This window comes from Drosophila subpulchrella, chromosome X (assembly GCF_014743375.2).
Source record: "Drosophila subpulchrella strain 33 F10 #4 breed RU33 chromosome X, RU_Dsub_v1.1 Primary Assembly, whole genome shotgun sequence".
NCBI classification, from domain to species: domain Eukaryota; kingdom Metazoa; phylum Arthropoda; class Insecta; order Diptera; family Drosophilidae; genus Drosophila; species Drosophila subpulchrella.
In genome coordinates, this window is record NC_050613.1 from 27378273 (window position 1) to 27398806 (window position 20534).

Sequence of the window (20534 nt, forward strand, 5' to 3'; positions counted from 1 at the left end):
GATATGTATGCAGATCTAAAGAATTCGCGATACTCAAGTTATACAATCTTTTTTTTTTTTGAAAAGCTAAGATCTTGATTGTTAGCATTCATGACTGACTTAACGTGTTTTGTGAATATTTTTAACTGCTGCTAAAGTTAAATTTTTTTAAATATCTGTTATTGTAAATGGAATCACAAGATATGTATGCAGATCTAAAGAATTCGCGACTCAAGTTGTAAAATCTTTTTTTTTGGAAAAGCTGAAATCTTGATTGCTAGCATTCATGACTTACTTTAACGTGTTTCGTGAATATCTTTAGCTGCTGCTAAAGTTTTCTATTTTTTTTTTAATATTTGTTATTGTAAATGGAATCACATGATATGTATGCAAATCTAAAGAATTCGCGATACTCAAGTTGTACAAAAACAAAGTGGAATGCTTGATTGAATAATAATTGAAATCAAAAATGGTATTTGGCATGTGATTTCTCGTTTCACTCGTCACTATGGAGCTTGCGTTCGAACCCCCTCGCGCACGCCCATGGTCAGAGCGGGCAACATGTTGCTGGTGTGACGGACGGGGGCAACATGTTGCCGCCCCCACGCAACAACAACGAAGTTGGAAGTTGGCGATCGACGATCGACGACGTTTTTTTTTGACGTCGGCAGCGGCAAACTGGGAGCGGAATTAAATAATTTTCCGTAAGCGCGTTTAGTCAAGCTCAGTTCAATTGCGGCCAGCTTTGTTGGCGGACGTCTCAGGCGGTACTTTTTATACCAAAAACCAAAACAAAACAGAAACTAAACCGAAATCTTCTGCCGTTTTTTTTAACTGTGCTAAATGTGCGAGCGAGAGGGCACAAGTGAAGAGTAAAAACTCTAAAAAGAAAAAGAACGGTGTGTGGAGTAAACAACTGCAGTGACCGAAAAACCTTTAAAAGGTAACCAGATAAAAGAAATACCTGCGAAGAAGAACCCAAAGCGGACGCAAGAAGAACAACAACACGTTTAGCGGGGTTAGTAAGTCACCAATTTTTTACCTTTCCGCTTGTTATTGTAGCTGTTTTTAACAACTTCCTAAATATTTATTGGTTACTGCAGCGAATTGCAAAATCGAAGCTGCAACAGCTGTTTTTAATGGCTGTCGCTTTCGATTTTGGTACACAGTAATTAAAGTCCACTTACTTTGAAAACACTTTGATATTATCACAGTTAAGTTGTAGTCTTTAAAATAATTTATGTATCTATACTAAATTTAGGTAAAGGGTGTCTAAGAACACTGTTAAAATAAACTTTTTTTAATGTTACACTTGTGATGACTAGGACTTGAAGTCAGTATACAGTACTTACTTTCTGAAAATATAAAAACATTTTTACAACGTTCTTAACTAAAGGTGTTATTATTTTAAATATAAAATTATATTTTTAAATATTATTTATAAAATAACAAAAAACAAAACTAATGATAATTAAATTCTGAATTCGTCATTAGTTCCCAATAACAAATAAAATAAATTTATTCACGTTTAAAAAAGATTATGTTCACCTAAACTCACAGATATTTTATTTCATCTAGACTTGGCCTAAATAAGTAACAACCCAAATAAAATATAGTTTGAAAATATTGCTTTTACGTGTTATTAATTAACTAAAGATCCAATAGATCTTAATTTTTTTGAGTGCATTTCTTGTGCTTTTGTTTGGTATCTGACGTTTCTGGTTTTTGAGGTTTCTTGGCACGTTTTTTGGCGTTGCTGGTCAAAAAGGGCTGGCCAAAACAAAAAGTCCGGAGCAAAACAAAAGAGTTGGACAAATTGTCCATACGAAATACTGTATTTAACATGGCAACAAAAGTTGTAAATTTATGTAGTTAAACGCCAAATGGGCGGTACAAAAAAGAGGTGGCTAAACAATAACAACAACAAGCGATGAAAGTGAAAACGCAAAGAAAAAACCAACAAATGGAAATGCGAATACCCTAAATTGTTATAAATTGTTTGGAAAGCACACAGAAATATGTTCAGTACTTTTATTGCAATTTTGAAACTTATACTTGTAAAAAATGTTTACAAATTTTAGATAGCAGGTAAAAAGGGTTATTATATTTATATCCTAAAATCCTGAGTTGGTGGTTCCGTTTTAAGCAGTTAATATATCATTGTTTATATCTTTTATTTTTATTTGTGTTTAAAAATATGATACTTTATATGATACTAGCTTTAACAGAACCTTAAAAGCAGGGCACTCATCTAAAGCATGGGATCTGTAATGAGCATAGCCAAGTAATTATCACGTGTGAAGTGTATATGGACATTTTCCCTGGAGGGTATCCGTCATGGATTTTTTCCGGCAATCGAATCTAATGTTTAAAAGTTACAAAAGCTCGAAGTGTGAGATTTCTAACAATTAGCCATGTGAAACAAAGGCGGGGAAGAAGAATCAACTTAGGATGCATTAGCATCTCAGATGCACTTGGGTAATTATTTGATATTCATAAATGTATACCCTAGATGTGTGATGCAAAATAGCAGATGGCTTTGAAAATTAAATTTTTTTTTTGAGAATTTTTCGAAAATGTAAGCTATATACATTTGTCTAAGCTTTTAATATAATTTAAAAATATATTACTGTACTGAATGCATTTTTTGCAGAGTTTATCGCAGATTATATTGGCTTTACTTTATGTTTTGCCAATCGATTGGGAATTTAATTACGAGCTCAACGAGGTATGACATTCCCAATTCCGACCTTATTTCGCAAAAAACACCTAGTTAGCTTGGGTCAAAAAAATAGGTAGAAGAATTTCAGACAAAAATAACATATTTTTTTGCAGTTTTTCAGTCGTAACTTGGTCAAAACAAGGCGCACAGCTGAAAGACTAACTGTTTTGAGCAGCTAACAACCTAGGCTTCCGATCCCCATCACATTCCGGGGAATTTATTTTTTGACTAAATTTCACATTTTTCATAAGGGGTAACATCGTCTATTTTTGCGAAAATCAGTCAAAAATTAAAGTTTCCGGGCTTGAATGCCAATCGATTGGGAATTTAATTACGAGCTCAACGAGGTATGACATTCCCTATTTTGACTTTATTTCGCAAAATGATTGCCAAAAAACCTAGTTTGCTTGAGTCAAAAAATAGTATTTTGATATTCTGATTTGTATTATTTGACATTTAAATTGTATTATTAATCGGTAAAGAATTATATTAAAATTAAAATAAAAAGGTATCTCATATCTAAATGATCCTAATGTAGCACCTTGCATACAATAAGTACCATATAAATTAACCGGTAGATAAAATTAAATACAAAACGCAGCTCTTAGTAGTCTATTGTTCTATTTCACTGTGACTTGCGGACAATAAATAAGCCAATATATTGGCTGGAAGTTTAGTTAGAATTCTTGCTCCGTCTTCCGTTTCCTGAGCGTCGGTCGATTATCGCCGGCATTACCATAAAATCTTTAGCATACCGCTTCCAGAGGCCCTGAGCGCCATTATCAGACTGGTTATTTATCCAGACTTAATTGCATTGCCAGTTTTTGCACATGTAAGCAGCGACCTTGCTGGCTGCTGATCAGGCTTAAAAAGCGAAAAAGCAACAAGTTAGCGCTTATAAATAAATAAATAAAGAGCGAGCAGCATTTCCTATGGCCAGCCGAATGGGTTTTATAAATAAAATATGCGGCAGAATCTACATGCGACTGGGAATATAATTATAGCCAAGTCTGCGCCGGTTCTTGTCGACTCATGCTGATCGGTTGATCGGGCGGCTTGAAGTGGTTCGATACGATACCAACTTGAAGTTGAAGTCGAAAAATCAGAAATCAGAAATCAAAAATCAAAAATCAGAAGTCTGGGCAGGAAAACGCGTGCGTTTTAAAACGCTTCACTGCCGGCAATCGCGTTTTTGTCAGTCGGAGAGGAACTACCATTGCAACTAATGCAATATTATTGAAATTATTATATTACAGTTTCTACTAAATTATACTTATTTCAGGTAACAGTAAATGATTTATTTAAATCATTTAAATTTAATTAAGAAAAGTCAGAATTCAAACTATGTATGTCAAAGCTTGAGCCAGAAAAAAGAGGAAATTAAATACCAATCAATTTTGAATAAATGTATTAATGAACTGGAATGCACATGTCGAAGTGCACTGAAAACTGTAAATAAAATTAAAGAAATTAATAAAAGAAATGCCAGGAAATATGTGAATTGAATGCAAAAAAAAAATACAAAATACAATATATGTATTTATGAGATGGAATGCAGTTGAAATACCTAGATATAAATGGGTGCATAAATTGCACTGTAAACGCGTGCGATTTTAACTGCTTGACCACACGCGATTTAATCAGCTTGCCCGGAACAAAAAAATGGGTGCTTGGAGGGGGGGATAAAGACTAAAAGATTTCCATGTTACATTTAAGTGGGATAATCATCCAAACAAAGTGCATTACACCAAGCCATTTAAAGGGTAAGGGGATCACTGTAGCTTATCTGTTTATCTGTCAACAAACCTGTTTAGCCTTACTTATATGTACGGTGATATACCACTATTTTCGTTTCGCTTAGCGAGACTTGCTAGTTTTAGCGATTAGTGAAGACTCATGGTCAAGGTCGCGCTGAAACCCGAGTTAGCCAATAGATCGATGATATATTGCGGCTAGAATCCACTCAAGTCGGCAGTTAGCAGTCGTTTGGCGGAGTTTTATGCTTATGCTGATTGCTAAGAATGCACAGAGAGAAAAACTCGTTTCCTTCTATATTGTTTTTTAAACAGCAAACATTTTTTACTTAAGAAATTACAAATATATGTATTATGTCTTTGTGTAAGTTATTTTTTTCTATGTATTTGTTAATTGAAAAATTCCTTACTTCTATATTTTTCTGAAGGTCTACAATATTTATTTTGGAAATGATAATAATATGAGCTTATTTATTTCTTTTCTTTACATTTTTTATTTGCTATTTACTTATACAGTTTTTTTTTATTTTTTCTATTATATATTATATATTCCATTTAATGGCTGGAACAATTATATGAATATGTTTTTTTACACACGTATTTTACAAAAGATCTTAGAATTTGTTTCTGTGTTCATTTTATTGGTTATTGGTGGTTTTCAGGTAGGAGAACCAGGGGGTCAAGTTCTCACCTGAATTAGTGCGTCTGTCAGTTGAGGCCAGTTGTGATGAACGTATGTGTGTAGGCAAATGCAAATGGAATAACACTTCACACATCAAAAAACCTGTGGAATTTATTTATTCAAAACTAACTATAGAATTTACAACTAGAAGAAACAGTTGTTGCCGTCTTATAACACCTACATTACTAAATAGATATTAATAACCTAATATACATAAGTAAAACAAGAATTATATATTTTTCTTTGTTTCGTGTTTTATAGAATACCGTGTTAATCTGTCCTGTTTTAATTGAACATTTCAAGTTTTAAATTAAAACGAGTGATGGAACAAACCTGTTGAAACGCAGTTATACAATACTTCTAATCTAATCGGTCTCGAGGTCTTAAATAGGTATCTCCGCGAAGACTTAGAACGAACTTAAGTGCTTGTCTGGGGTAATTCCAGGAATTCATCTGCATCTTGAGTAACTAAACGTGATCTAAACGAGTTTTATTTGATATATAAGTAAAGGGAATCTTGAAATCGCCACAAAATCCCGTTTCGCAACTGCATCTGATTCGCAGCTTATTTTCGCTTTATTTTAATTAGCCAAAAAGCAAGTATTAGTTTCGGTTTGCAGGCACCTGAAAAGTACGCGAAAAAACATCTGGTTATTATGGTTATTTGGGGGGCTACTACTGGTTACTGGTTGCTGGGGGGATTACGTGCCGGGAGTGTCTAATTGCCACTGGAATCGCAGGCATTAACACATTTGCATACGGCAGATATCTTCCTTGAACTGAAACTGGAATGGAGTGGCAGAGTTGTGGGTGGTTTTACCTGTTAATTAAAGCCGCGGTCGTTCATCATTTTCCCTATTCAGAAACTACCTTGTAATTATCGGCCACAAAATCCCAACTGAGCTGATAACACGATCGCAAATAACCATATATACTATGCATCATATAGAATACCGTTGCAGTTGGCCCAGTTTTCCGGCGGCGGGAAACTGGAGCGATCGGTTCACGCAACATTAGCCGGGGATCAATCAAGTATTAGATAATGCCGCCGATGATGACATTGGCTCGACTGCAACATTATGCTATAGGCCATTGACTAATCAGCAAATGCAACCGAAAGTGGATTTGGAACTGGAACTAAATCTGGTATTCCACTAGATCTGGTTCCATAGGCTTTGCCAAACGAGTTGCCGGTCGGTTTGGCTTTTAATTTGGTAGGCTTAGAAACTAATTTAATTGTATTAATTATTAGGAAACACTTTAAAGTTGTTGTTTCAATATTCTTATTTCGCTTTAATATATCTTGTAGTAATTTAAATAATAACTAACTAATATATATTTGGATCTGCTTAAAGGTAAATAATTTGAAATCTTATAATAGTTCTTATTTTTATAATAACCAAAGGGTATTATAATAATATTACCTTAGTTGAATATAGTGTAGAAAGCTAGACATCAATAACAAATACAAATTTTGAACACAAAACAGATTAGTTTGTTGTGAATTATTAACTAAGGCGAGAATACGAATGCAAGATTGATAGAAAGCTTATCTCTGGGCAAAACTACGCCCGATTTAGCAATCTATGTTTTAATTATTGTAAACAATGATTGGAGTCGTTTATGTTTTTGCTACATCACCGAAACTGGAATTATTTTGTGGCAAATTCTTTATAATATTCAAATTGGGATCATAGGGTTGTACATATATTTTTTACATCTTTAAGTTGTGCTTCTTGAAAGTCTTAATAGCCAAAGTTTCAGTAATGTGTTAGCCAGCTTATTAAAAGTCGAAGTACCCTGGGCCAGATTTTAGTTTCTGTTTATATTTCCACACATCTTAATATTCTTTTGTCTCGCCTCTCGAGATTTTCCCACTTTGATTGCAGTCCCCATCCAAAAGTCAGAAGTCAGAGTGTTCACAGCGGCTCGGTTTAGGTATGCATATATATATATATCTATATAGAGATTGTTTGTATTCAATCGAGCTGGAGTTGATTGGCATCTTGGCAAGATCGGCGGGTGGCGTTCATCAAAAGTCGCGGGCCGGGTTTTGCATACCAAACAAAAAATGGTTAAAAAAGAATAAGCACTCTTTTATTGCCTGGCTGTACGTCTATTTGATTTGCAACTGGTTTGGCGAAGTTCGACATTGTCCGGGTCATAAATCGCCCGCCGGGTAATGGATGCGGCTCATCTTTCATCCACAACTGACTCAAATGGACAGCTGGGCGCCATAACGCCATTACGATCTCGAGCACCTTCACCTCGGCCATGTGGAGCTCCTGCTTAAGGCCATAACTCTTTGGCCGATCTCCCAGTTTACGAGGGTCTAAGCCTTGGTGGGGATCAAAGATATAGTCTTGTAAGAAAAATTGCATTACCCATGGGTAAAATCACCGCTTAAATAGAATTAGTAAATAGTATTGTCCCGTAAGCTTACAGAATAAAATTATTTAGCTTTTATTTTATGGTGTAAGTATGGTTTATTATTATGAGTTTTGTTTTTATACTGCATTTTTTTTATTTGCATACGGACTTATAGATTTAGGGATGCGAAGAATATATATTAACTATTAACTTGTCTGTTTTCATTAAGCCCAAATTTAAAAAAAGTTGTTATCTTAGGTGCAAACAATAATCGACGTATTTGTTAATATGGTAAGGCTCATATTTAAGGCCAAGTTTGTTTTGTAATAGAAAAATTCCTGCGTCTACAGTTATAATATTTTAAAACTTTTTTCACTCCATATATGCATGTTTAGAATAAGGAAACTGCTAACTTTCCACTTGTGCTTACTGATTGACTGTCCATTTAGCTGTTGTGACTCAGAGCTATTCGCTGAATAATTTAATTCAAATTACAAAAGCACGCTTTAAAGTAATTGTCAACAAATGGCATTTACTGACAGAGGTGGCTGTAGAGGGTTAAGGGGGCGGAAAGAGGGACTTAACTCTTCGTTTGCCACCGGGAAGCATTTTGCCGACAAGGCGAACCACTAAATAGCCCGAATTAGCAACGCGGCAAGCGGCACAAAGGCGGTTAACAATGCGAACAGGGGTTAATTATGCTGGGGAAGCGATATCCGTAGAAAAGCGATCCTATCTGCCTGCACAATTAACACACGACTCTCTTCCGCCGCCAAATGGAGTAAAAATATCGAAATCAGTAGTATAAAGATACTTGAAATGTTAAAGAAATCAAAGGCAATATGCTTTTGGATTATATATTTTAATGATTCTAACAATTGTTTTATACTTACAAACTTAACAAATATTTTTGGCAAGAACTTTAAAATATTAAATCGGTTAGTACCTACCCATACCATTTCAATTTTAATTCAGACAACATTACATTTTAAATATTTCTATACACAAAATGTTATGTGCAAAAATATTTTAGAAATTTTAGGTTATCTCATTGAAAGCAGAATACTAAACAATAAGTATAGAAATACCCGATCATCGCTTAATATATACCTTTGCCATCTCATTATATATAGAATAATTAACAATAAATAATGTTTCTAAATAATTAACAATTTAGAAACACACGAGCACATATTTAAAATCAGGCGAATAACTTTTTGCGTCACCTTGACATTTCGATAGGAGATATTTATTTGGTTAGATCTTTGACTTTTGTTTAAGCTACTGAAATATGCTTTTGGATCAGCTATGAAGAACGATGTTAAAAATTGACAGTGCTTTTGATTTTCTCTGTGCAGACGACAAAGATGCCCGAGTGATCGAGCCGAAGCAGCGATCGCCAGTGGGAAAAGCGGGAAAAGTGGGAAAAGCGAGTGGAGGTCATGAGGATGCACCTGAGTGGTCGCGAGGTGCGGGAGCTGCTGCGCAAGGATCTGCTGGTGCGATGGCGCCAGAAGGGCCTCAGCCTGATCCTGCTGGCCTGGCCGGTGATGGTGTTCATGCTGCTCTACCTGATCCGGCTCAAGTACGGATCGGAGGAGGTGGCGGCCTGCCAGTACCCCACCCGCCTGCTGCCCACCAAGAACCAGGTGGTGCCCGCCGCCTTCTCCTACATCTGCAGCATTGAGAACCGCTGCCAGCCGGCGCATCCCTACGAGGAGTACTCCCACTGGAAGGAGGCGCCGTAAGATCATCTTAGAGTCCCAAAAAAAAAGAATCCTCACCACCCTTAACTACCCTTAATTCCAGTCTGCACTCCGTGATCGATGTGGTCAACGCCTTCGTGACCGACGAGCGGCTCCACAAGGCCGTCGTGGAGCTGGCCGAGAAGGCCAACTTTGTGTCGGCCATCACCACCCTGATCACCAGCGATCGACTCGACATCATTCGCAGTAAGTACCTTGTAATTAACCCAAGTTAACCAGTGGCAACGAGCATCAGTTGAGCATGTCGTGCAATTAGGGGTATTTACAACACAGCGTTCGCGACCCTGATCCTTTTCCCACTTCTGAGCTGTTAACTTGGCCTATTCGAGCACGATTTCAAAGTCGGAAAACCTATAAAAATTTATTGAATACTTCTCTATACATTTTCAAGACAATTACAATTTATTAGTACTAGGTACTACTTTATATATTTTTGCTAGCACAAGTCTGGTAATTTATAAAATGTTTATGCCAGTCATTATTTGCTATTAATTTCTTACTCTACAGAAATATGTTAGGATTGTTGGGAATAACGAACAATTGGGTAATTAATGTCATATTATTTTGAAAAACCAAAAACAGCTAAGTATCTTTTATTTACAGTAGTAAATTTAAATGGAACATCTTTATATTTCTGTAATTAGTTTATAGTTCTCCTAAAATTGGAAAGCTCTGTACATACAACATTCTTTTTAAGATAATAAAAAATCTATAGTGTGTTTCCAAAGTTTCAGATAATAAAGCTCATTGGGGGTTAGATGCTTTTAGTAATTGGTCGACCAGCATCTTATAGAAACCAATTGTTTTTATCTTACAGGTAACATAAGTGAAATAATTTCCCTGGTGCCCGAAATCGAGCGACGGATGAACTACAGTTTCGACATCAAGAATTTATTCTCGAGTATGTTCAAGTGTAAGCCCCTTGTAAACCCGATAATCTCAACTGATTCCTCTGGCAGATCGCGAGACCTTCGTAAAGCTGGGCGTCCTGCTGTGCGGCCATCCTTTCCCCAACACCGATACCATACCGCTGGTCAATGAGATCCTGGAATCGGAGGACTTTAGCCAAGCCAATGATGCGGAACTCGATGCGATGCCGAGTGAGTTGAATCCTCCGAGGAGGATATCCCCTGTTTGAATTCCCTTAAACTGCAAATTGCCAACCTTGCTCTGCCTCCAGACCGTCGTCGTCGTCGATCCGAGGATCTCCCCACGGACTGGAGGCCAAGTGAGCATGATCAGAGATCTTTATGTTACAATAGTTTTTCTAATCATTTTACAAGTTGCTTAGTTCGCATTTGTAAATTTTGCTAAAATGGTTTTGGGGGCTATGCTTATTATATTAATATTGGTTCCATCATATGCCTACAGTTTATAATGATCCTATAAAAAATGTCATACTATTCTAATTTATGGAGTGTGAAACCTTTTTCTATACTTATTTATTCTTGGTTTATATTTTGCATTGATTATAATAAAACCATTCCAACCCTTAGCCAAATACTGCAAGCGTCTCTATCGGGATGTGACCTCTACCAACCAAGGAAAACTCACCTGGAACACCATAAAGCCCATTATCCAGGGTCGGATTCTATATACCCCCGCCAATGTGGCGACCGACAGCGTGGTGAAGTTTGTAGGTTATCTTTATCTTTATCTGTAATATTATATAATATTTATGTTCAATTAAATTCACCCCCAGAGTAATGCCACCTTCGAGGAGCTGGACAGGCTGAAGCAACTTTCCCGGGCCGCCGCCACTATTCTCACCAAACTGCACACAAATGCCACTTTCCAGGAGGCCTTCGACAGTCTCCTTAAGCTGGCCAGATCCCCGCTGGTCAAGAGTTTGGTTGGCGATGACTTCGATGTTGGGGAAATCGAACGGGTGTTCCAGTATATTCGCACCAACCAGCTGATATACGATATTCTTACCACCGTGGCTGATCTCATGGATTGCGTATCGGCGGATCGTTTCGAGGCTGTGGAGAGTGTGGAGGAGCTGCAGAAGAGGGCCTACGAACTGAATCAGAACAAGCTCTTCTTGGCCGCCCTCAATCTGGAGGATGTGGCTCTCAAGCAGTCCTCCTATCGCCTGCACATGGACACGGATAATACGCAACCGACTTTCGAGAACCGGAATAGATTCTGGTTCCCCGGACCCGCCGACAGCATGGTCATCGATCTTAAGTACCACCGGGGTTTCGTTCAGCTCAAGCAGATGGTCGATCTGGGCATTATCAAGTACAAACGAAACGAGACGGGTTTCGCGCCGGAAGCGGACCCCCTTGAAAGCGGACGATCCCTGAGCAGTCTATTCAGTATCAAGCATGTGGACACCGATGAGGATGACGATGATGATTTCGATCTCAGTCTGGAGGGAAGCGGTTCAGAACAGGCCATCCAAAAGGTTTCGCCATTGGCAGAGGATCAAGATAGCACCACAATGCCCCCTGAAGAGGGAGGGGTTGAGGTCACCACCGAAGAAGAAAGGGTCACCACGGAACAGTTGGCGGTAAATGGTGAACCCGATCTTCTGCTGCTAAACAATGAGGATGTTTTGAAGCGCTCCAAGCGCCAGGGAATCTTCGATTTGCTTGGAGGATTGGGCGGATCTGGGGATGCCAGCAAGAAAAACAAATTCGAAGTGGACAACATGCAATTCTACACCAAACAATTTCCCTATCCCGCCTTTCTCAATGATGTGTAAGTGACCACGACTACTTTTTTGTCTCCTTAATAATATTCCTAAATATTTTTTATTAGCTTTAAACGTGGTTTGTACTTGGCCCAAGGTGTCCAGGTGGCCTACCTTCTGGGTCTGGTGGTTTTCGTGGCCCTTTGTGTGAGAGAACGTATTTGGATGCGGGAGAGCCGAAATAGCATGGTGAGCAGAAAAAATATAGTAGATTCCGAGACTCTGATTATAATAATAGATGGGTCACCTCTTTTTCACACTGATAAAAGAAACATAGTATATGCTATTCCATTTTGTATCAGTGTACCTAGAACATTTTATTTAAGGGATTTAATATTTAATTAGTATTAAAGAACCCCCATATGTAATCCATAGTTAATGCGATCGATGGGCCTGAAGGCACATTCCGAGCTGGTGGCCTGGGCTCTGATGAGTTTCCTGGAGCTCTGCGGGATCTTCGTGCTGATCAGTGTGGTGCTCTACAGTGGCGGTATCTTGGGCTACACCAACTGGTTCTTCATGATGTTCTACTGCCTAAGCTTTGGCATTTGCCTGATTTCGTTCTGGTAAGTAGTTCATATAGGACCTATAATAATAGATCTGATATATGGTACATTTTTGCAGTTACATGTGCTCCAACTTCTTCAATTCGGCGAACATTGGAGCGGTGGCCTCCGCCCTTCTGTTCTTCATCAGCCTGTGTCCCTTCATCATTGTGCTGATGTTCGATGCCAAGTTGAGTGTCTTCGAGAGCTTCCTGGTGGACCTGTCCTTCACCACGGCCTTCGCCAAGGGCTGGGGCGAGCTGATGCGGATGGAGCTGCAGCAGGAGGGTCTGACCCCGGGTCACCTCATCCAGGTGGGTCCGGCGAGGAGCGAGTGCGCCATGGCGCTGCTAATGTTCCTCCTGGACTTCCTGCTCTATGCGGTCATTGGGCTGGCCTATCAGCGTTACAAGAAGAGTAAGTGTTCCCTAAATTCGGGGTACTAGAAATTCAAATAATGTTTTTTTTTTAATTTTTCAGATAACTATAGTTTTGTAAAAGTCAGTCGGTCGCAGTTGGACGATAAACTGGGCGCCTCGCTGGTCAATGTCACCAAATTGTTTGGCAGCAAGTGCGCCGTTTCCAACCTGAGCCTCGACTTTGCCCGCAACCAGGTGAGCTGCCTTCTGGGGCGGAATGGAGCCGGCAAGAGCACCCTGATCAAGCTGCTCACCGGCCAGATCCGCCAGAGCAGCGGCAAGGTCCTCCTGGCCGGGGAGCACCAGGTGGGCGTCTGCTGGCAGGACAATATCCTCATACCCACGCTGACTGCTCGCGAGCACCTGCATCTGTATGCCCGGATCAAGATGCCGCCAGGTGAGAGCGGCGGGGCTGAGGAGATCCGCTCGGAGGTGGCCCGCACCCTGCAGAGCCTCAACTTTGGCCAGCACGAGTCCTATCCCTCGTGGCAGCTCTCCGGGGGCTATCGGCGCCGCCTCTGCGTGGCCATCGCCTTCATCGCCTCGCCCAGCGTGGTCATCCTGGACGAGCCCTGCAACGGGGTGGACGCCAAGGCCAGGAAGGACATCTGGCAGCTGATCGAGCGCCTGCGCCAGGGGAGGGCCGTCATCTTTGCCACCCACTTCCTGGACGAGGCCAAGTACCTCAGCGACTCGCTGGTGATAATGCGCAATGTGAGTAGGGATGACGAACAATTTTTTAGTGATATGATAGGGTGTTGCTTGATTTTTCCTAACCCAATATATCCCATTTTAGGGTCGGATTATTGCCCAGCACAGCCGGGATTCCCTGCAGCGGTTATGCACCTCGAACTACAGCATCCGCATGCGATGTGCCGATGCTACTGGAGTGACCTACATTGCCCAGAAGGCCCAGCAGCTCCTGCCCCAGAGCCAGGTGATCCCTTCGGGAGTCGCCGATCATCCGCACGGCCTGACCATCAGCGCCAGCTATGCGGAGCACCTGACACCGGGTGCCGTGGAGTTCCTGGAGCTGCTGCAGTCCCAGGAGGCGGCTGGCGGCATCAGCGATGTGGAGCTGTCGAGCAGCTCCAGCCTGGAGCAGGAGTTCGAGCAGCTGAACAGAAATGGCGAAGAGCCACGACGACAGGCCAACGGGGATCGCAGTAGGGGCGTGGTCGCCGGACCTGCGATGGTCACCGAGGATCCACCGACGGCATGGATGCAATTCCGACTGCTCATGGGCAAGCGGCTGAGGCACCTGTCCCGCAACTACCGCCTGCTGCTCTACGTGCTCCTGCTGCCGGCTCTCTTTGAGCTGTGCGCCATGTGGTTCGTTAGCTATCGCCTGGAGGATGACTTCGACACCGTCCTGCCCCTCAGTCGCTCGCTCTATCCGAAGAGTGCTCAGTTCCTGTCCCAGGAGATCCCCTCCAGCTTCTCAGAGCAACTGTATCCCCGGCTTAGGACCTCCTGTGATCTGCTAAGTGGTGACTCCTGCAGGGAGTTCAATGGCTCGGACAAGGCCTACGATTGGGTCTTAAGCTCCTGGGATGAGTATCGCGAGAGGCGCTATGGAGGCTACGGATTAAATGGCTCGGGAGCGACCGTGTGGTACAACAACAAGGGCTACCACTCCATGGTGGCCTGGCTGAACGATCTCAACTCGGAGCTACTGCGGACCACTTTGAACGACTCGGAGTTCGGGATCCTCACCCTCAACGAACCCTGGAAACTGGGCTATGCCGAACTGAGCACCAGCTCGATTCTCCGCCAGGCTGGTGACGGATCCATGGTCTTCATCCTGCTGATTGCCTTCGGTCTGGTGGTGGCCGCCGGATCCGTTTACCTGGTCAACGAACGCGTCAATGGCGAGAAGCTGCAGCAAAGATTGTGCGGGGTGAGTGCGGTCACCTACTGGCTGGTGGCCTTCGTCTGGGACTATCTGGTGATGGTCCTGGGACTGATCGTCTGCCTGGCCGTTATCCTGATGTTCGGGATGCCCGTCTTCGTGGACCGCCAGCAGCTGGTGGGCATCATTGGCCTGTCGCTGGCCTTCAGGTGGGTTCTAAAAATACACGCATATCCACAAAATTGCACATTTGATAGCAGGATTTTGGTCAAAAATACCTTAGCCGTTTTTAGTCGTAATTTGGTCAAACCAACGCACACAGCTAAAAGAGCTACTGTTTTGAGCAGCTTACAGTCGAGGCTAACTATCCCCAACTCTTTTTGAGAAATTTATTTTTTGACAAATTCTGAAATTTTTTGTAAGGGGTTGTATCATTTTTTTTTCGAAAAATTTTCAAAAATTTAATTTTTCAGATTTAAATGTCAATCGGTTGGGAATTTAATTACGAGCTTAACGAGGTATAAAATTCCTTAATCTGACTTCATTTCGCAACTTGTCGACCAAAATAGAGATTTTTTTTTGTGCAAAAATAGGGAGTATTATTTTTTGACAAAAAATACGTTATTTTTAAGCCGTTTTTAAGTCGTAATTTAGTCAAATAGAGGCGCATAACAAAAAGACCGACTGTTATGAGCAGCTAACAACCAAGGCTATCGATCCCTACCACTTTTCGGAAAATTTATTTTTTGACTAATTTTCGCATTTTTTGTAAGGGGTTACATCATGTTTTTTTGCGATAAATGGCCAAAAATTAAATTTTTCAGATTTAAATGCCAATCGATTGGGAATTTAATTACGAGCTAAACGTATCACATTCGTAATTCTGACCTTCTACCGCAATTTGTCAACCAAAATACTGATTTTTTTTGTGCAAAAACAGGGAGTATTATTTTTTGACGAAAAATACATTATTTTAAAGCCGTTTTTAAGTCGTAATTTAGTCAAACCAAGGCGCACAGCTAAAAGACCGACTGTTTTGAGCAGCCAACGAACTAGGCTAACGATCCCAAGTTTTCGAAGGACAAATTTTGTTTGACCACTTTTATTCTCTGCATACTTTTCGACACCTAATGTGATTTTTATTAGTGATTTCAAAACGCAAAAAAAAATTTGGGTATATAATTATCCCATATTCCCTATAGCTTCGCCTGTGTTCCGGCTGTACATGTGGCCGAGAAGATCTTCAGCGACTCGAGCATTGCCATTGTGTCGATCTTCTGCGCCAACCTCATCATCCCACTGGTCACCATGGGCATCGTGCTGATCCTTGGCGTGGTGGGCGATGGTCCGGCGTGGGACAGCTGGCGCCACGCCCTCAACCAGGCCTTCCTCATCTTCCCCATCCACGCCCTGGGCGATGGCTTCTTGGAGCTGTGCAAGAACTACATGGTGGCCCTGGTATTCCGGCGCTACGACATCGACTCGTACAAGCATCCGTTGGCCAGTGACCTGCTGGGGCGCCACTTTACCGCCCTCCTGCTGGTGGGCGTGGCCGGGCTGGTCCTCAACGTCCTAATCGAATGGCACCTGCTGCGGAAGCTGTGGCAGCGGGTGGAGCGCATGCTGGACTGCACCTACCGCCGAGAGCTGGACAAGATGGGCCAGCTGAAGCTGGTCAACATCCAGAGCATCTTCAAGAGCTGCGTGGCCGCCGGCGAGGCTGTGCGGGCCGAGAATCTCTGGTTGGCCTACCGCCGCGGGCGGTACGCAGTGCGCCAGGTGCACTTCAGTGTCCAGCGGGGCGAGTGCTTCGGTTTGCTGGGCAAGAACGGAGCCGGCAAGTCGACCATCTTCAAGCTGCTCACCGGGCAGCTGCAGCCCAACGTGGGACACATCTACTTCGAGCAGGTGGGTCTTCTTGTGTGGGATGATGGGGAAACTTATTCTAGCGGAAGGTCTAAAGAAATTCTGCAGAGATTTCCCACTCAGGCCTTTTCCGTTTTTCGCTTTCAAGTATTTTTCATTAAGAATAGTTTAGTAGTAACGGTTCAGATGACATCCAAGTTGCCTAAAAATGATATTTAAAGTCAAATCGAATTAGCCATTTTTCGAAAGTAAAAATCAGAACAACAAGTAATTCTAAGTAAGTCACAATCTTATTCATTAGTTAGATGTGCAAAGAATACAAATTCTAAATTAATTTATTTAAAATTAATACATTTGGTAAACTAATCGTTGTTTTATAGCTATAATAAATAATGTATTACCCATACGCAGTGTTGTCTAGCCTTTTTTAAATGGCTTGTGCTTTTTTTATAGTCATGGAAAGTTTTTTTGTATTCTAAAATCTATAAGCTGAAAATAAGTCGTATTCAATTTAAGCTCTAGGCTAGCCAAGGGTCAGCACCATTTCTTTATTTTTATAGTCACAATTTAAATATCTAAAAATGCATTACTCATACGCAGTGTGGTCTGGTTTTAACTTTCATTTGTGTTCGCTGTGATTTTAAGTAATAACCCTAACTCTATTTTGCAGCCCGGGGTCTCGTACTGCCCGCAGAGCAATCCCCTGGACCCGCTGCTCACGACGAGTGAGTGCATCCGCTTCTATGGGCGGCTGCGCGGTATCCGCGACCTGGAGCAGTTCCTCGACCGCGTGCTGGACACCTACGAGCTGCGGCCCTACAAGGACGTCCAGGTGCGGAACCTGAGCGGCGGCAACCGGCGGAAGCTGACGGTGGCCGTCACCTGTTGCGGCTGCACGCCCACCGTCCTGATGGACGAGCCGACCAGCGACATGGACCCGGTGACCCGGGACCTGGTCTATGCCACCATCGAGCAGCTGCTGCTGGCCCGTCGGGCGGTGGTGCTGACCTCGCACTCGGTCTCGGAGATCGAGCACCTGTGCCAGCGGGTGGCGGTCCTCCGGGCGGGTCAGGTCATCGCCAGCGACAGTCCGGAGCGGCTGAAGGCGGAGCACGGTGGCTACTATGCCGTCACCTGCTTCTGCGGTCCCGCCCAGCAGGCCATCATCTCGCGGGGTCTGGGCCAGCGGGTGCCGGGTGTGCGGGATCTGCAGCACTACGGGCACAGCCTGAGGTTCCTTGTGAGGATCCGATCGCCTGGAGCCCCGGGCGACGGTCCCCTCCTCTCGGAACTCTTCGCCGCCCTTCGGGATCTCTGCGTGGACGTGGCTCGCTTCTCGCTGAGCCGCTGTCGCTTCGAGAGCGTCTTCGAGCGCATCCTGGATAGCTGCGAGGCCAATGGCTCGAATGGTGTCCACAAGGAGCGGCAGCAGGATGGCCGCAAGGATCTGCCCAGCAAGTCACCGGCCGTCGGCGGCTCCCTGGAAACCGGCTATATTCACTGTGGCTACGAGGAGACGAGAACCTAAACTACTCGGCCATGTTCTCATTTTAAACCAAAAAGGACTAAATTCAACTCCCCTTAATTTGTTTTTTACACAATAAAGGCTTTTATCTGTGACACTTCCAAGATATAACATATCAAAATTGTAGAATTACTCTAAGAGTTTACAAAAGTGTTTTTGGAACTATTTTGGAAAAGTTTCTTTTACAAGAATATTTGATTTTGGAAAATGATCGTCACTTTACCTACTTAAGCCTGACAAATTGAATTAGAATATTAGAGCGGTATATGTTTTTCCCTGAAAATAATGTCTAGATATTTTTTATAGGGCCTTGACAATAATAATTTTACAGTGTTGTTAGCATGCAGTCAATTCTATTGTATAAATATCCAACAAAAGCCTGTACATTTATATCCCCCTTCATATTTTTTTTGTATGTAATAGGTAGACCAGTTTCTTGTGATAAGATGTGATAAGTTCTGCCCCCACGCGGCAAAAATTCACTTAATTTCGGGTGTTCTGCTTAGCCATTAAGAGTCCTTCCCTTGCCCCAAAATATTATCCCCTAGAGCTTTAATAAATACGTACTGTGCGCGAGAAATTTAATTAAATTTACATTTATATAGGTACGTGTATATGTCGAGGCGGAATCCTTATAGGATCTGCCCGAAGTTTTGTATTGCAAATTGATAACTAATAAAGTGAACGATGTATATATATTTCATTATATTAAGTTTTATTTTATACGTGATACATGTCGAATTAATATTGGAAGAAAGGGAAAGTTCTAAAGTAACGAAGTGCAACGAGAAACAACTATCAATATTCAAAAATTAAGAATTAATATTCAACATGAAACATTCAACAACCAATATGCATTTTTCTACAGGAAAAATTACTAATTACTAATTACTAAATTCAATATTATTTTATTATTATTATGTTGAATGTTTGATAATAATAATAATAAAAATGGTACATATATATGTATGTTATGTTTTGAATGTACTACAAGTAATATTTACAATGGGCCACGTCATCGATAATGATAACTACAAAGTGATCTCCTCAGTGGGTACTTATAATTCCCAACTGGTTCTAGCTAAAAAGTCATGACGTGAGTGCTATGGTAGCCGATCAATCAGTTGATCGGAAGTTCCCAGGTACAAAGTGTTGCTGATTGTTTAGTGATGAGAGGAGATATATCAAGATGTCATTATAGAGGAACTGGGCTCCAGGATGCACTGCATCGAGGACCTCCCCAGGTATGTGTGTGCCTTAGTTTTTAATTTATTTCCAAATTGGTTATACTCGTGTTTCAAATGCTTTCACCTGGTTTTATGTTATTAAACCATAGCTCAAAAAATTGAAAAAGAAGCAATACCCCGCTTTATATAGCTATGATGGCAAAGGTTAAAATTTAAGAGTTTACGTTATAATGCGGATTATGCAGGCGACCAAAATGAAATCAAAAGCCAAATTCGCCGGATAAATAATGTGCTCAAATGCGGTTAAAGCTGCATAATGCAAATGAATGGGCTTATCAGCCCGATGCAATTATTAAATTATCGGCGAATGCGGCTATCTCGCCTGATATCGCGAATCGGGGAAAGTAGAGGGCCAAACTTGTTCCCCTTATTTAATAAAGCTGTTTGAAAATGGCCGCGGAAGTGAGCAAAAAGGCGAGTGCAGCAGTTCTTGGTTCAAAAGCCAAAAAGTAATTAAACCAAAATGGTGTAACATTAACCGAAACTCCCCAAAAAACCCCTCGACATTCCCGTTATCGGCGTTTGGCATTTGAATAGACGCTTTTTGAAGTATTTTTTTCCGCCAGAGCTGGAAAAATTCGTTGGCCAAAGCGCTTTTATAATTTGGCTTTCCTTTTTCCCCTCGTTTGCCTTTTGGGTTGCCTTTGCTGGTCAGTTTAAACAAAAAAAAAAAAAAGGAGATATTTTTTTGTTTTTTTGGTCTAAAGGATTAAATTAAATTCCATTTGGTTTGTGCTGCAAACTTAACGAACGCAGGTAAAAATTAAATCAGCGAAAAATCAACATAATTAAAAGCGTTCGGTGTGCGTTGCCCCTCCCCGCATTTTCATTTGTCCATTTCACACACATTTTCTCGTATTCCCATTTTCCCATTTTCACGTTTCAGAAAGGCAGAAACGAAGCGATGCATAACCAAATTAAAAAATCCACGTGTGTGGGCTTTTATTGTTTTTTGGGATTTTCTCCTTGGATAAACAAAGGGGCAAGCAGGCAAAGACAACGAAATAAATACATTTACAAATCTAGCCAGATATTATGGGACCCTATAAAATTAATATAGTATAAATGGGTATATGAAATAAAAGCCTCCTGAATAATTCATGCCCTCT

General features: G+C 41.4%; 1 protein-coding gene across 2 annotated transcripts; it reads left to right on the forward strand.

Annotated features, from left to right (window-relative positions):
• Positions 1 to 704: 704 nt before the first annotated feature.
• Positions 705 to 18884, forward strand: LOC119555908 (ATP-binding cassette sub-family A member 13). Of its 2 annotated transcripts, XM_037867599.1 has the most exons (15): positions 705 to 997; positions 8866 to 9251; positions 9317 to 9459; positions 10091 to 10174; positions 10233 to 10373; positions 10454 to 10501; positions 10770 to 10909; positions 10976 to 11979; positions 12040 to 12160; positions 12347 to 12537; positions 12596 to 12933; positions 12997 to 13649; positions 13732 to 14996; positions 15990 to 16695; positions 17324 to 18884. In XM_037867599.1, exons 2-15 carry the CDS (start codon positions 8950 to 8952, stop codon positions 18179 to 18181), a joined length of 5994 nt encoding a protein of 1997 aa, XP_037723527.1. In that variant the 5' UTR covers positions 705 to 997; positions 8866 to 8949; the 3' UTR covers positions 18182 to 18884. The 2 variants fall into 2 exon arrangements, with proteins under 2 accessions (XP_037723527.1, XP_037723528.1); XM_037867600.1 differs by lacking the exon at positions 10454 to 10501.
• The last annotated feature ends 1650 nt before the right edge of the window (positions 18885 to 20534 follow it).

Coding starts and splice junctions, on each gene's coding strand:
- LOC119555908 (XM_037867599.1), top strand. CDS start 8,950: ATGAGGATGCACCTGAGTGGTCGCGAGGTGCGGGAGCTGCTGCGCAAG. Junction 10,910..10,975: donor CCGACAGCGTGGTGAAGTTT/GTAGGTTATCTT, acceptor ATTCACCCCCAG/AGTAATGCCACCTTCGAGGA. Junction 12,161..12,346: donor GGGAGAGCCGAAATAGCATG/GTGAGCAGAAAA, acceptor TGTAATCCATAG/TTAATGCGATCGATGGGCCT.